At 56.1% G+C, this 13,670-nt stretch overlaps 1 protein-coding gene across 2 annotated transcripts in view; it reads right to left on the bottom strand.

Moving 5' to 3' along the window:
* Window positions 1–5,182: 5,182 nt before the first annotated feature.
* The window catches only part of PIK3R5 (phosphoinositide-3-kinase regulatory subunit 5), a gene marked incomplete at both ends in the record, with an annotated part of 22,593 nt that continues 14,105 nt past the window's right edge, over window positions 5,183–13,670 (bottom strand). Inside the window, 13 exons of one of the 2 annotated variants that reach the window (XM_079724757.1) lie at window positions 5,183–5,330; window positions 5,434–5,546; window positions 6,036–6,118; window positions 6,229–6,322; window positions 8,654–8,730; window positions 8,987–9,080; window positions 9,258–9,386; window positions 9,912–10,037; window positions 10,373–10,535; window positions 10,663–11,383; window positions 11,661–11,744; window positions 12,388–12,541; window positions 13,139–13,313. In XM_079724757.1, the coding sequence (XP_079580883.1) occupies window positions 5,183–5,330; window positions 5,434–5,546; window positions 6,036–6,118; window positions 6,229–6,322; window positions 8,654–8,730; window positions 8,987–9,080; window positions 9,258–9,386; window positions 9,912–10,037; window positions 10,373–10,535; window positions 10,663–11,383; window positions 11,661–11,744; window positions 12,388–12,541; window positions 13,139–13,313 (2,161 nt within the window). The remainder of the gene's footprint in view (window positions 5,331–5,433; window positions 5,547–6,035; window positions 6,119–6,228; window positions 6,323–8,653; window positions 8,731–8,986; window positions 9,081–9,257; window positions 9,387–9,911; window positions 10,038–10,372; window positions 10,536–10,662; window positions 11,384–11,660; window positions 11,745–12,387; window positions 12,542–13,138; window positions 13,314–13,670) is intronic. The other variant, XM_079724758.1, reaches the window with a different exon arrangement.

The following is a 13,670-nucleotide window of genomic DNA, read 5'->3' as shown; positions in this document are numbered from 1 at the left end:
AGCCCCAGGGCAGGTGCCAAGCAGTCCAGGTCCACACACGTCTCCCGTGTGGGTGAAGCTGCAGGGGCTGGAAAACTCTCTGATGCCTCTGCTTTGAGCAGACTGAGGGCGCTCTAAGCGTTCCTTGACACAGGGGTTGTGGGAGAGCCATCCCTCTGGAGGAGGCGTGACTTGGATGTCAGAGACCATAGGAAGAGGTCTGAGGAGGGTACCAGACCACTATGGCCTGGGCCCCAGAGGAAGCTACCAAATTGACAAATCGGACTTCGTTAAAATTAAGACCATCTGCTCTGCAAAAGGCACTGTTAAGAGAATGAAAACACAAGCCATAGATTGGCAGAAAATATTCGCAAAACGCATATCCGATAAAGGACTGGTATCCAAAATATACAAAAAACTCTTAAAATTCAACAATAAGGAAACAACTCAATTAAAACATGGGCAAAACCACACCGTTGAAAGCAGTTATACTCCAATAAAGATGTTAAAAAGAAAAAAAGGGCAAAAGATCTGAACAGACACCTCACCAAAGAAAATGTACATATGGCAAATAAACACATGAAAAGACGCTCAACATCATAGTCTTTAGGGGACTGCAAGCTAAAACAACAATGAGATATCACTACACACCCATTAGAATGGATAAAGCCCATAGCACTGACAATACCTAATGCTACTAAGGATGTGGAGCTACAGGAACGCTCATTCATTGCTGGTGAGAATGAAAAAAGGGCCCAGCCACACTGGAAGACAGTTTGGCATTTAAAAAACAAAACAAAACAGAAAAACCTAAATGTATTTGTATCACACAATCAAGCAGTTGTGCTCCTTGGTATTTACCCAAATGAGTTGAAAACGTACGTACGTCCAAACAAAAACCAGCACACAAATGTTTATGGTAGTTTTATTCAGAACTGCCAAAAAATGGTATCAACCAAGATGTCCTTCAGTAGGTGAACAAATAAACAAACTGTGGTACATCAACAAAATGAAACATTCAGCAAACAAAAAGAAATGAGCTATGAAACCAGAAGACATGGAGGAATCTTCAATGCATATTGCTAAGTGAAAGAAGCCAATCTGAAAAAGCTACATACTGTATGGCTCCAACTATACGATATTCTGGAAAATTTGTAACTATGGAGACAGTAAAAAGATGATTGGTTGCCAGTCTGCTTAAGAAAATAATGGTTTCAATTTCTTTAATTATATTAGCCTATTTGGGATATCCATTTCTTCTGTCAGATGAGCAAACTATATTTTTGAGAAATTTCTCCGTTTTATCCAAATTACCAAATGTATTGGTAAATCTATAATATCCCTTTATTACCTTTTTAGTGTGTATAGGATCTGTAGAGATGTCTTCTTTTTCATTCATGATATTGATAATTTGTTCTCTCTCTCATCAGTCTTGCTAGGGGGTTTTCAATTAGTATGTTAGTTTTCTAATTCATAGATTTCTGCTATTACACTTATTTCCTTCCTTCTACTTTCTTTAGGATTGATCTACTATTCTTTCTCTAGCTTTCTGAGATGTAAATGTAAATAACTGATTTTTAGCTTTTGCTCTATTATAAGATATGCTTTTTAATGGCAATAAGTTTTCTCCTAAGTATTGCTTAAGCATCCTGAGAGTTTCAATAACATATACTCATTATTAACCACTTCAATATATCTTCTAGTTTCCACTTTTATTTCTTTCTTGACCTCTGGATTATTTAGAGATGTAGTGCCTGATTTACAAGCAGTTGGGATTTTCTAGTTAATTTTACCTTATTGATAGTTTAATTTCATTGTAGTCAGGGAATATACTCAGTTTGATTTCAATCATTTGAAATTTGATATTCTACTTGTACTTGAAAACAATGTGAATTCTATTGCTGTTGAGCACAGTGTTCTATTTCAATGAGATCAAATTTGTTAATTGTGATGTCCAGATCTTCTATAACTCTACTGATTTTTTTTTGTCTATTTGTTCTATCAGCTACTGAGAAAAATGTGTTCAAGTCCTTCACTATGGTTGTGAAGATGTTAATTCTGTCGATTTTTGCTTTATAGTTTACATTTATAAAATGTCCCTCTTTATCTTCTGTAATGCTTCTGACATTAAAATATTTGTCTGATATTGGTGTAACACCACCATCTTTTGGGGACATGTGTACATGGTGTTATCCTTTCCATCCTTTTGCTTTCAGCCTTTCTGTGTTCTTACATTTAAAGCATTTCTCTTGTGAGCAGTGTATAATTTCTTAAAAATCATTGAACAATTGTAGGTATAGAATTCTAAGTTGACAGGTTTTGTTTTTTTTCTTTTCAGCACTTTAAATACGTCATTTCATTGTATTCTGGCTTTCATTGTTTCCGTAGAGAAGGGAGCTCTCAGTTTAGTTGTTGCTCCTTTGAAGATTAAGTGTATTTTTTTCCTCTGGCTGTCTTTAAGATTTTCTCATTACCGTCTTTTCTCTCAGAAGTTTGACAAGGAGGTACGTGTGTGTGTGTGTGTGTGTGTGTGTGTGTGTGTGTGTGTGTGTGTGTGTGTGTGTGTGTGTTAAACTAAACTCCAGACTTTATTGGGATTTCAGCAGTTTTTCCATTAAGATTCTCTTTCTGTTTCAGGATCCCACATTGCACTTAGTTTTCAGGTTTCCTCGGTCTCCTTCAGTCTGTGAATTTTTCAGTCCTTCCTTGTATTTCATGACACTGGAGTACTGGTCAGATTATCCTGTAGAATGTCCCACAATCTGGGTTTGTCTGGCATTTTCCTCATTATTAGTCTTGGGTCATAGGGTTTTGGAAAGAATATCAGAGGTGAAGTGCTCTTCTCATGTAGTTTTATTTTTCTCTTGTGTGAGGTTTGCCGAGCTTATTGACTCTGTGGGCTGATGTCCTTCATCGATTTTGGCCAACTGAATGTTGGCAGAAGAGATACTGTGCCAGTTCCAGGCTGAGGCCCTAGGAGGCATCACATGTCTCTGCTTACCCCTCCTATGCTAACATGCTGACCCAAGGAACCCATAGAGCAGACCTGAACCCAACCTGCAGCTTGGAGCCAAGCCACTCTGAGCCCCACCTTGATTCCTACATGTCCTGTAGATGTACGAGCAAGAATACACGATCACAGTTGTAGTCCATCGAGCATTAGGTGTGCTTTCCTGTTTGCAACAGCTAGCTGATAGAGCTAGAGCCTCTCACGGTTCCTTCTTCCTCCGTCTCATGTGGTTGTGCTGGAAGCCCGGTGCTTACCTACTTCTCCCAGGTCACAGGTGTCCTCCACCATCCCTTCACCTCCTTTTCTCTCTCTCCCTATGAGCCAAGTCTAATAACAGCCCCAGGTCCAGAGGGTCAGCAAGGATCTCACTTCCCTTCCTCCCGGCAGCATGATGAGGATTACACAGAAAATTTCAGCACAAGTGTATTTTTGATAGAGAGGAAAATTACAAAAAGATAAACAAAACAACCCCCCAAGAATCTTATTTCCACTCTATGTGAAGTGATTTACGTGAACTAGCCAACTAGCAGGAAAATAACTGTAAGTCATTAAATCCAGGAGGAACCAAGTTTTATTTGACAATAATATTAAATTCCACTCGTCTATTCTTGAACACCTGTCAATCATGAACATCTGTCAATAGTAGGACAGCCAGCTCACACAACAAAAAATATTGAAGGTATATTGCCAACCACCGTCTGGGGCCTGAAGCAAGGACAGACGGCCTTGACAGCAGAACGGTGACGATATGCGGTCAGAGATGCTCTGTCCACTTCTCTCAAGTCCTGAGTACTCTGGGCAGCCCAGAACCTTTGGAGCAGATGAAGCCGGAGCAGGACAGGAAGGAGGGGTTCTGTGCAGAATACAATTGTCTTGCTTCCGTGGTTACTTTCTCCACCTCTACGAGCCCAAATCCCGGGCCCAGGCCCGCCCTCCGCCTACCATCCTAGCCCACATCAGCTTCCAGCTTCTCAAACCACTGCAACCCGGTAGTTAAAAACTTGGGCTCTCATGTTGTATCAGCCGTTTTCCCCTGGGCTGTCCATCCTCTACCCCTCTGGGAACTTGCCCAGGCGCAATGGTGCCGTGAACTTTGGGGCTGGAAGATTTCACACACAATGGAGTGAGACGGGAAGAGGGGCACAGGGGCCAACCTGGGAGAGGAGGTGAAGGCACGTGTGCAACCCTCCTCTCACCCTGGCGAAGGCAACTCCTCCTTCAGAGGGTAGAAGTGAGTGCTCCTTAGCCCCTCGGTCTGAGTCCTGCCCCATCAGTGAACTGGAAAGGAGGGAATGAAGAGCATCGCGGGAGCAGCGACAGCATCCCCTCCCCACCCCCTGCCAGACACGTGAGTCGGGGCTTAAGGGGCGACGCCGCTGATCTTTACTGAGCACCTGCTATGAGCCTGCGGCTGAGCCAGGCGCTTTGCAGACAATTTTGTCTCAGCCTTTTAAGGAGGTCTTATATCCCCCCATCTTAGTGCTCAGGAAAGGGAGGCTCGAAGAAGCTAATTCACTTCCTTCTGGTCATTTAGCTAGAAGGTAACTGAGCCGCCACTGAATCTAAGCTCGTCCTGTCTCCCAAGGATCTCGATCCAGAAGGAGGCTCTGGATCGGAGAGAGAGAAAGGGTGTGTGTGCGTGTGCGTGTGTGAGAAAGAGAGAGAGAGACAGAGAGGGGCGTGGGATGGGGGCGACGGAACTGAGGTCAGAAAAGTCACATGTACGTTTCTACCACCTGAACCCCTGAGTAGGGGAACTGAAACTCCAGACTCCAAGGGCTCCCCAAGTCCCTGACAAAGTAAGGGGTGGGCCTGGCCAAGGGTTGGGGGAGGAGGCCTAAACCACACCCCAGAGCACCAGAGCCTCAGATCTTTCTTCTAGAAAGGATCCTAGACCACACTAGAGGCCAGGGCCTTCAGAGGCCAGCCCGCCCATCCTTCTCCTTTCTACCTGAGGGATCTGAGGGGCTGTAGGGCCAGGCCCCTCTCCCTAATGCCTGTTTCTTTCCCAAACAGAGCCCGGAGGCGCCATCAACCCCCTAACCCCTGCCCCCTGCCTGCTGCAGGGCCCACAGCGGGACCCTGACCCAGTACAGGGTCGTCCAGTTCTCCACGGGGAGCGAGGCCCTCCGAGAGGGAGGGGGCTCCGAGGAGGCTGCCCCCGGGCTTGCTGTCCAGGCTGGTGCCGGGCCGCTAGGGCAGAGCTCCACTGAAAGTCATGATGGGCAGACAGAGGAGGGAGCAGAGGTCGAGTGCAGCCTGCGCCTGCGGGTAGGAGGGCCTCTGGGGTGGGGGGCAGAGGCTGCTCTTCTCCGGCTTGTAGCAGGGTGAGACCTCACACCTGTGGGGCAGGGCAAGTGTCAGGGCAGGCCTCCCATCCCTCCAGCTCCCTCCAGGCCTCTGGGTGGGTGCTGAAGCAGAGCTGGAGGCCCCCGCTTTCCTACCTGACCACACTCTGCAGGATCTTCCTCTCGTCCTGGTCCAGGCACACGGCAAAGGGGCAGCTGTTAGAGCCGATAATCTGCACCTTGTCCACTTTGATCTGCGACATGCTAATCTAGAAGGAAGGCCCGGGTCACCCGGGAGCCCTGGCCCCAGAGCCGCCAGCCCTCGGCAGCTTCTTCCCTTGGAACCGCCTGACTGGGTCCAGGGGGTAGGGCAGGAGGCCGGCTGCCAGCTCTCCAGACGCGATGGGCGTGCAGGGGACTGTGCCCTCCATCGGGCCCTGCTTCCTCCCGAGCCTCTGCCCTTTCCTGAGTCTGGAAGGAGCAAGTGTCCTGGGAGGAGAAACCCCACTGTCCTCACCGTGACAGCCTGGGTTCCCTGACACAGAGGCCACTCCACCTTGGACTCGGGGCTCCCCTGGAGGCCACCGCGGAGCCCTACAGGTGTGCACACCCTTCACCTGCCTCTCCTCCCACCCACAGGCCCCAGTGCAGCCCTTGGACACCCCCCTCCATACACACGCACACACACGCACAGGCAGGCACACACACGCCCAGTAAGTCTCCCGAGGGGATGACAGAGAGGAGAGGAAAGCTCTTACCTGGTTGAAGCCCTTCTTGGATTTAGGGTTCTGCCTTTTTACCACTTCTGTCAGGTTTAGCGTCAGGGCCTCCGTGCTGGAGTCTGAAGGGCAAGGGTGGCTCAGGCCAGGCTCAGGAACCCCCCTCCCCCTCCTCCCCTCCCCCTCCCTGTCCCCCTCCCCCGCTGCCCCACCCTCCCCCCTGTCCCCTCACCTAGGTCCTCCTGCTGCCGGCAGGCCTTGTTGAGGTTGACGGAGGTGCAGACCTTCTCCATGTTACTCCAGCGACTGCGTCCACTGATGGCCCCCTGGGAAGGCAGCAAAGCCGGACCCTCTCAGTGGCATGCCTGCCGGTGCCTATTGCCTTCTCTTTGAAGAAGCGGCTCCAGACCGGCCAGCGACAGGACGCCGTCTGCAGCCAGCACACCCAGGAAGCTCGCCCTCGTGCACCCGAGCCTGCCAGCTTCTTCACCAAGAGCCCCTTGACCCCTATATAGACCTTACTGGCTCCAGGGAGGAGCATCAGGTCACTCGCTTGGTTCACAGGTCAGCCTGGTGACTGGGTCATAGGGTGCGAGTGCTGAGAACATCTCAAGGGGTGGTCCGAGGATCTTCTGAACTCCGAGTGAGGGAGAGACAGGCTCACGGGCAGGGGGTCCCAGGCAGAGCTAGGCCAGAGCTCCCTCTTTGGGTCTTTGCCTGAATGTCTCTTTCATCAGGGACCTCCGCGTTGCCAAACCCACAAGCACTCTCAGTCCTCGGCTTGCTTGACCTTACAGGAGAATGCCATCCTGTTCACTCCTCCCCTCTCCTGGGCGTCCGTGGCGGCACGCTCCTGGCTTCCCCACCGCCAGCCTGGCTGGGGCCTCTGCTTTGCGCGATCACCCTCCTCTGCCCCCATCACAGGACACAGGTCTCAGGAGCTTCTCCTGGGGCCTCCGCTCTGTTATTCCTGCCTTCTCCTTGAGGGAGCCTCACCCATGGCCCTTTCTCCATGACCACCTATACACCCATCTCCACATTTCACCTCTGAGCTCAGGCCCACCCTCCCACTGCCTCTTCTGGTCTCTCCTTCCCTCTCGAACCCACTATGCCCCACACCCACTCCCCCACTGGAGCTGGGCTTCTTCTGAGAAAATGGTCCTGCCAGTCACAGAGGCTGACATCCAGGAGTTGGAGCCTCTCCTTTTCTAATCCATCCCTAAGCCCTGCTGCTCATGTGATTCACATATAACCCCCATTCCTTACCTCCCTAGTGCAGGCTGCCCATGTTTCTTGCCTGGACAACCACGGGAGCCTCTGACTTGGCTTTCCCACACCCGCTGGGGTCCCCTCCGATATTCCCCACAGAGCCACCACAGGCGGCTTCCAAACCTCAAATCTGATCCTGCCACACCCCAAACTGAAAGCCCTTCACAGGATACCCATTGCTCTTAGGACAAGGACAAGACTCCTCTCATTGAACCAAGGCCCTTGGCATTCCAGCCCTGCCAATTTCTTTAGCTTCACCTCATCATCCTTTCCCCCCACCCACTGTCTCTGCTCCAGCCCCTCTGGTCCTCCTTCAGTGCCCTTTGATATTCATGTTCTCTCTCACCAGAGGGCCTTTGCACATGCTATTATCTCTACCTGGAGGGCACGTCTCTCTTTTCCTACTTAACTAACTCCTGGTTTTCTTTCCAACATTGACTCAATGGCCCTTCTCAAGGAACCTTGTCTAACTTTCCTCACTGGGTTGAACAATCCCCTTAAGGGTTCTCACAGAACCCTTTACCTCTCCTTCATCTGTTCGTCACAGTTGTAATTATACATGTTGTGGGATCGTCTAACCCCTCCAGACTGTAAGAGCTTTGTTCACTCTCGTGAACGCTCCTGTGCCATGAACGACATCCGGGACACAGTGGGTGTTTAACGAACACCCAGAACACAGCACCCAGTGAGTGTCAGTGCCCCTGCCCACCTCCTTGGCCACTACATGGAAAGAATCCTATTGTCTCTATCCCACCAGCCCTTTTGTTGCCTTGTCATCACTTGCCACTCTTTAATATTACCTTGGGCACTTTTTGTTTCCTTGTTTATTGTCTGTCTCCCTCCTCTAGAGAAGTTAAGAGGGAGGGCCTGACCCAGCACAGAACCTGACATGAGTAGGTGCTCAAAAAATATCTTTCAAATTGCTGAGGGAGGGAGGGAGGGAGGGAGGCAGGGAAGAAGGCAGGAGGCTGCCCGTCCGGGAGGTGGGCCTGTCGTGGCCTAGAGCCGGGGTGTGCTCATGGGCTCCCCCCTCCAGCTCCCCTCACACCAAACCTACTCCCACACGCCCACCAGGCACAGCAGTCCCTGGCCTGTCCCTCACTCTGCCCCATTCTCACCCCCAGCCCTGAGGCCAGGCCCCAGCGCTTCACGGAAGGGCTGAGCACATTCAGCAGTGGGGAGAACCCGGGGCGGGGGCAGCTTTGGAGGCAGAGGGGGCGAGGAAGGTCCACCGCCCCTCCTTCCCCCTTCTCTCAGCAGCCAGGAGAGCCTGGGGAGCCTGCCGCGGCCTTCCAGCTTAAAGACCGCCCTGGGAACACAGGAGGCTGGCTCTGGGGAGGCGGCACGGGGAGCGGATCCCGGAGGGGAGGGGCCGGCATCAGGCTCACCTTGCTGTAAATAATCTGTAGTGTTAGAGGGATGGCCTCCCGGTCACCATCGATGCCCAGTCGCTTGCTGCCAGGACCTGTGTCACACACAGACAGACCCTCTGCTCTTTCTAATTCCAGTGCCCTTCACGGACCCTGGGCTCGGCCTCGCGGCCCGCTTCTCGTCCCTCCTGCCCCACCGCCCTGGGACCCCTCCTCCCCAGGGCCCCAGATCACGGCCCACCTCCCTCGGGCCCCACCTCCTGGCGCCCTCTCGCCCCGCCACCCCAGGGTCCCCCTCTCCGGTGTGACACCCCCCAGCCCCGCCTCCACTGGGGCTCAGGCGGCACCCACCCGAAGCCTTGATGGCGCGTGTGGCAGCAGAGTGACCCAGCTCCAGGGAGTGGATGAAGATCTCTGTCGTCTTCTCCCCGGTGACGAAGGTCAGCTGGAGAGGGCAGGAGCGTGGGCATCAGCGTGGACCTCCAGGAGGGGCCCCCAGCACAGGCTCCTCCAGCACAGGGTTGACCCCCCAGCACAGGCTCCTCTGGCTGCCCGGGTGTGGGAGCAGCCCTGCAGCTAGTGTGGGGGAAGAGGTGGGGCAAGGCGGCAGGGCAGGCCTTACCTCGGTCTGATAGACCTGCAGCAGCACCGGCCGGGCAGCGAAGCGGCAGTAATAGAGCAGCATGTCCGCCAGGATGGGCAGCTGGGCAGGAGAGCCCTCCAGGGGCCGGGACTCAGCCTTCAGAGACTGCTGTGGGTTGGGAGGGGTGAGCCCGAGCCCGAGCCCAAGGGACAGGTGGACAGAGAGGGAGAGAGAAAGGGAGGATGAGAGGAAGAGAGACAGAGGTGCAGACGCACAGAGGAGAGATCCCGAGGCAGACAGGGCCAGGGAGGGGCACGGTGAGACGGGAGCAGGAAACAGAATGGTCAAGGGAGGACCCACAGCCTGGCCTCCGCCCCTCCCTCACCGGCCCATGGGCCTCCAGGGAGGCCCCGGCCGAGCTAGACAAAGCTGGGAGTTGAGGAAGGGAGCTGAAGCCTAAGGCAACTGGACCCTCTGGGGCCCCTCCCTCTCGGTGCGGTGACCCCTCCCTGGGCCCCTGAGCCCTGGGTTCAGCTCAGCCCTGCTTCCACCCACCCTCATTGCTTGGTCCCAAGTGAGCCCTGGTCCTCCAGTGGGGCTGCAAGCTGGATCCCCCAAACTAGGGCCTTCAAAGCGAGGCTGGGTGACCACAGCCAGGGCCCTCCACCTGCACCCAGGAAAGGGGCCGCTTACCTGGCACAGGACTTCAGGGGGCAGGTGCATGAGGCCCAGCACGTTGCGCTCATACCAGGGGTCGAGCATGCCGAGGTAGTGGGAGATGTCATTGGTGCTTTCCTCCCAGGGGGCTGCACCCAGCTCCTGGGGCGGGGGCGAGAGTCATTCCCAGCCACCCGGACGCCTGCCACCCTAGCTTCGGGGCCCTGGGTGGCACCTGCAGCCCCACCCTGAGCTTCTCTGCGCCCTTGGAGAGGTCTGACAACTCTCAGTCCGTGTCACACAGCAAAACGTGCCCCCGCCCACCGTCCGGCCAAGTGCAGGGCAGGGACCACGTCCAGGAGGGAGGCCCAGGCAGGAGGCGGCGGCCCCTAAACACAGGGCTGCTGGTGACTTCCGACCAGCCCCCTTCCGGTCACTGGGGCCTGCTTACATCTCCTCGCTTTGCCGCCCTGCTGGGTCCAGGGCTGGGGACCTACCGCAGGGCCGGGGTGCCTCGGGGAGTCTGTGGGGAGCGGTGGCGTCTGGCTCCGGGGGGCTGGGCTGGCGCTGGCGCTGGGCCCACAGCTCCGCTTCATGGGCACGTAGAAGAACTGAAGCTTGAAGAACCGTGTGAGGAGTGGACGGTTGTTCTCCAGCCGCCTGTTGAGAAGAAGATGGTGAGAAGGGAGGCCCTTGGTCCCTCTGGGGGCCCAGCCCTGGAGCCCAGATGCCGCCAGCAGCACCCCCCTGCTGCCCAGGGCAGACTGATCCCCGTTTCGGCTCTCACCGCAGTTTGCTGTACGCCCGGGCCACCTTCCCCGAGATCCGATCAGAGCCGAAGACCACGACTCGCAGCGTGGAGGCCCTGGGGTCCTCGTCCCCGCTCAGGAAGGGGCAGCGGCGCCGGGGACGGGAGGCGGGGGCCGGGGGCCAGCCGGACAGCTGGGGGCCGAGCTTGTACTGGGGCAGGGAGCGGGAACGCTGCGCCCGGGACGGGGGCTGCGCCGGGCCAGCCAGGGGGCTGCAGGGGCTGCAGAGGCTGCCGGCCCGCCGCAGGGGCGGGGCGCTGTCCGGGCCGCCCTCCGGGGTCCGGGAGTCCCTCCGCAGCACCAGCTGGCTGGTGCTCTTGAAGAGTTTATAGATCCTGTTGAACTTCTGCCTGGGCCTGCGCTGGGCCCGGCGCTCCTGGCTGCCAGGCCTCTTGGGCCACTCGAAGGAGCTGTCCTCGCTGTCCTCCACGTAGCCACTGTCCACGCCATCAGAGAGGCCTGAGACGAAGGAGCTCAGCAGCCGGCGGGAGAGGCTGGGTCCCGAGGCCTGGGATGAGGCAAGTGACAGGGTAGAGTCGTGCAAGGCTGCCGAGTCGGTGGAGAGCAGCGAGTCCCTCTCGGCACAGTGCCCCTCGGTTTCCAAGTCCTCCTCGTCCTCCCCGTCCTCGTCCTCCTCGTCCCCCAGGATTCCTGGTTGGAGCAGCTCCTGTTCCTTGAGCAGGATTTCCTGCAGGATGTCTGCAGGGAAGCAAGGGGAGACGCCGTCTGGGTGTCTGAGCCCTTGGAACCCCTCTTGCACACCCTTGGGCGGGGTGACAGGCTGAGACAGAATGAACTTGGGGAGCAGAGGGCAGGAGGAGGGCAGAGGGCAGCCCAGTGCCCTGCCCCCGGCTGTGCTCAGAGCCTGCTCAGGTGGGAGGGCTGGCAGGGGGGCGGGGTGAGGGGCGGCTGCAGAGGAAGAGAGCCCGGGCAGTTTGGGGGGTGGGCACCACGAGGGCCCCAGCGGGCTGCTCACCAAAGCTGTCCTGGTTCCAGCTGTAGGTGTAGCACCTGGCGACAGGGATGGGGATGGTACGGAGCTTGCCAGGTTTTGCAGTGTCTGCAGGAACGGGGGAGGGAGGGGCAGGAGGTGAGGGCTGGGTAGAGGCCTTCGGATGGGCCAGCCCAGACCCCCCGTCTTGGAGGCGAGGCCAGAGTTGGGAGAGGACCGGTACAGGACACGCAGCCGGGTGGGCCGAGGCTGAGTTGGAAGCTGGGATGCCTGGCCCACAGCCAGAGGGCTTCTCTCAAGCCCACCAGGTAGATGCCATGCCCTTTTGTGAGCTGCACGAACGTGGCCCAGTCTCAGCCTCTGCGCCTCTGATTCGAACAGAAACATGGCGCCATCTCATCAGGCATCCTTCTTCTATAATAGACGTTTCCTGGACCCACTGGGGCAAGGTGGGCCATGTGACTAAGGTGGCTCAAAGGGGTACACTGTCCTCATTGTGAAAACGAAGCCCCTTGCCCTTGATCAGCACTCTTTTCCTCCTCCCCCAGGCCGTCCCAGTGGCGATCCTGGCAGCCCAACCCTAACCCTGCAGACGGGAACTGCACCCTCGGGGGTGCTGGAGCCAGGAGGTGTCAGAGAACCTGGGTCCCTGAATGATTATGTGGAACAGAAGCACCAGGCCGACCGGGGCTGCTCACCTCGGGGGCTGCCGGGGCCACAGGGGGAAATGGGCCTCACCCCAGAGCCTCACCTAAGGCACCAAGGAAGCCAGCTTTCTCCCCCACCGCCTGCAGCTTGGTCCTGAGCCACTGCCGGGCCTCAGCTGCATCCCCGATGCCAGATGCCAGTTCCTGTGCTTCTGCTGTCTCCGTGAAGATGTCCTCGAGTTCTGCCAGGGTCTTGGACTGAAACCCAGGGGGCAGGCTTGCTCCCGAACCACGGCTTGGCCGCCCGACTTCTCGAGCTCCCGATGACCAGTCCGTCCCCAGCCTCATCGCCTGCCACCACCCACGGCTGAGCAGGGAGCCAGGCCTCTCACTCAGCCCCTATTTTCCAGAAGTGGTCAGAAAGAAAGGCCCAGAGCCAGAGCCCTGCAGAGTTGGGAGGGACTTCAGAGTTCACTGCTGTGGCCCAGAGAGGGGAGGGCGCTGCCCAGGGCCACACAGCTGACCTGTCACAGAGCTCGGACTAGACCCCAGGGCTTCCAGCTTCAGTCTAAAGCTCAGTCCTGTACCACCCAGCCCATGCTGGATTTGGAGGCTCTGTGTCCAGTCCCACTGTCTAGGCTGCCACCCACCTGGGTTAGGACCCAGCACAATAGAAACCTCTCAATGAGGTCAGCCCTCCAGCGACTTCCCCGCCATGTCACTCGGGGCGAGGGAGGCCAATGGACCCGGGCCTCGGAGAGGGACCGGAGAGGGACCAGATAGGGGACCCTGCCTTTGCAGAGAGGTGCTCTGCCGGGAGGGGGCGGTGCTGAGCCCAGGGTCCCAGACACATACCTGCAGCTGGCAGTGCAGACCTGGGAGGTCGCAGTGGGCCCCAAAGGTGGCCTGGAAGGCGTGCAGGAGCAGGGTGGTGTAGGCGCTGTGCGGGGAGTGCCCAGGCGTGCTCAGCTTGTCGGCCACGGTGAGGAACTCGGCCTGCACCTCCACCGGGTTCAGCAACAGTACGGTGCTGGGGACACAGAGGACCGGCCATGGGTACTGGGCACGGGGGCGGGGCAGGGCATCCACAGAGCCCATGTGGGCCCGGAGGCCAGGAGAGAGGCTGGGGGCTCAGGGGTCCCAGTTCCAAGAGGAAAGCTTATGATCTACTTTTGAGTAGTTTTCAGCTGGGGTCTTCAAAGACCTTTTAAAAACTGAACTCAGGACTTCCCTGGCGGTCCAGTGGTTAAGACTTCTCCTCCCAGTGCAGGGGGTGAGGGTTCGATCCCTGGTGAGGGAGCTAAGATCCCACATGCCTTGGGGCCAAAACCCGTCCCCCCCCAAAAAACACACAGAAGCAATACCGTAACAGATTCAATAAAGACTT

Source organism: Hyperoodon ampullatus (assembly GCF_949752795.1).
Source record: "Hyperoodon ampullatus genome assembly, chromosome: 19".
In the NCBI taxonomy this organism is placed as follows: Eukaryota; Metazoa; Chordata; class Mammalia; order Artiodactyla; family Ziphiidae; genus Hyperoodon; species Hyperoodon ampullatus.
The sequence above is the reverse complement of the archived record's forward strand: the minus strand, read 5'-3'. Positions and strand labels throughout refer to the sequence as shown.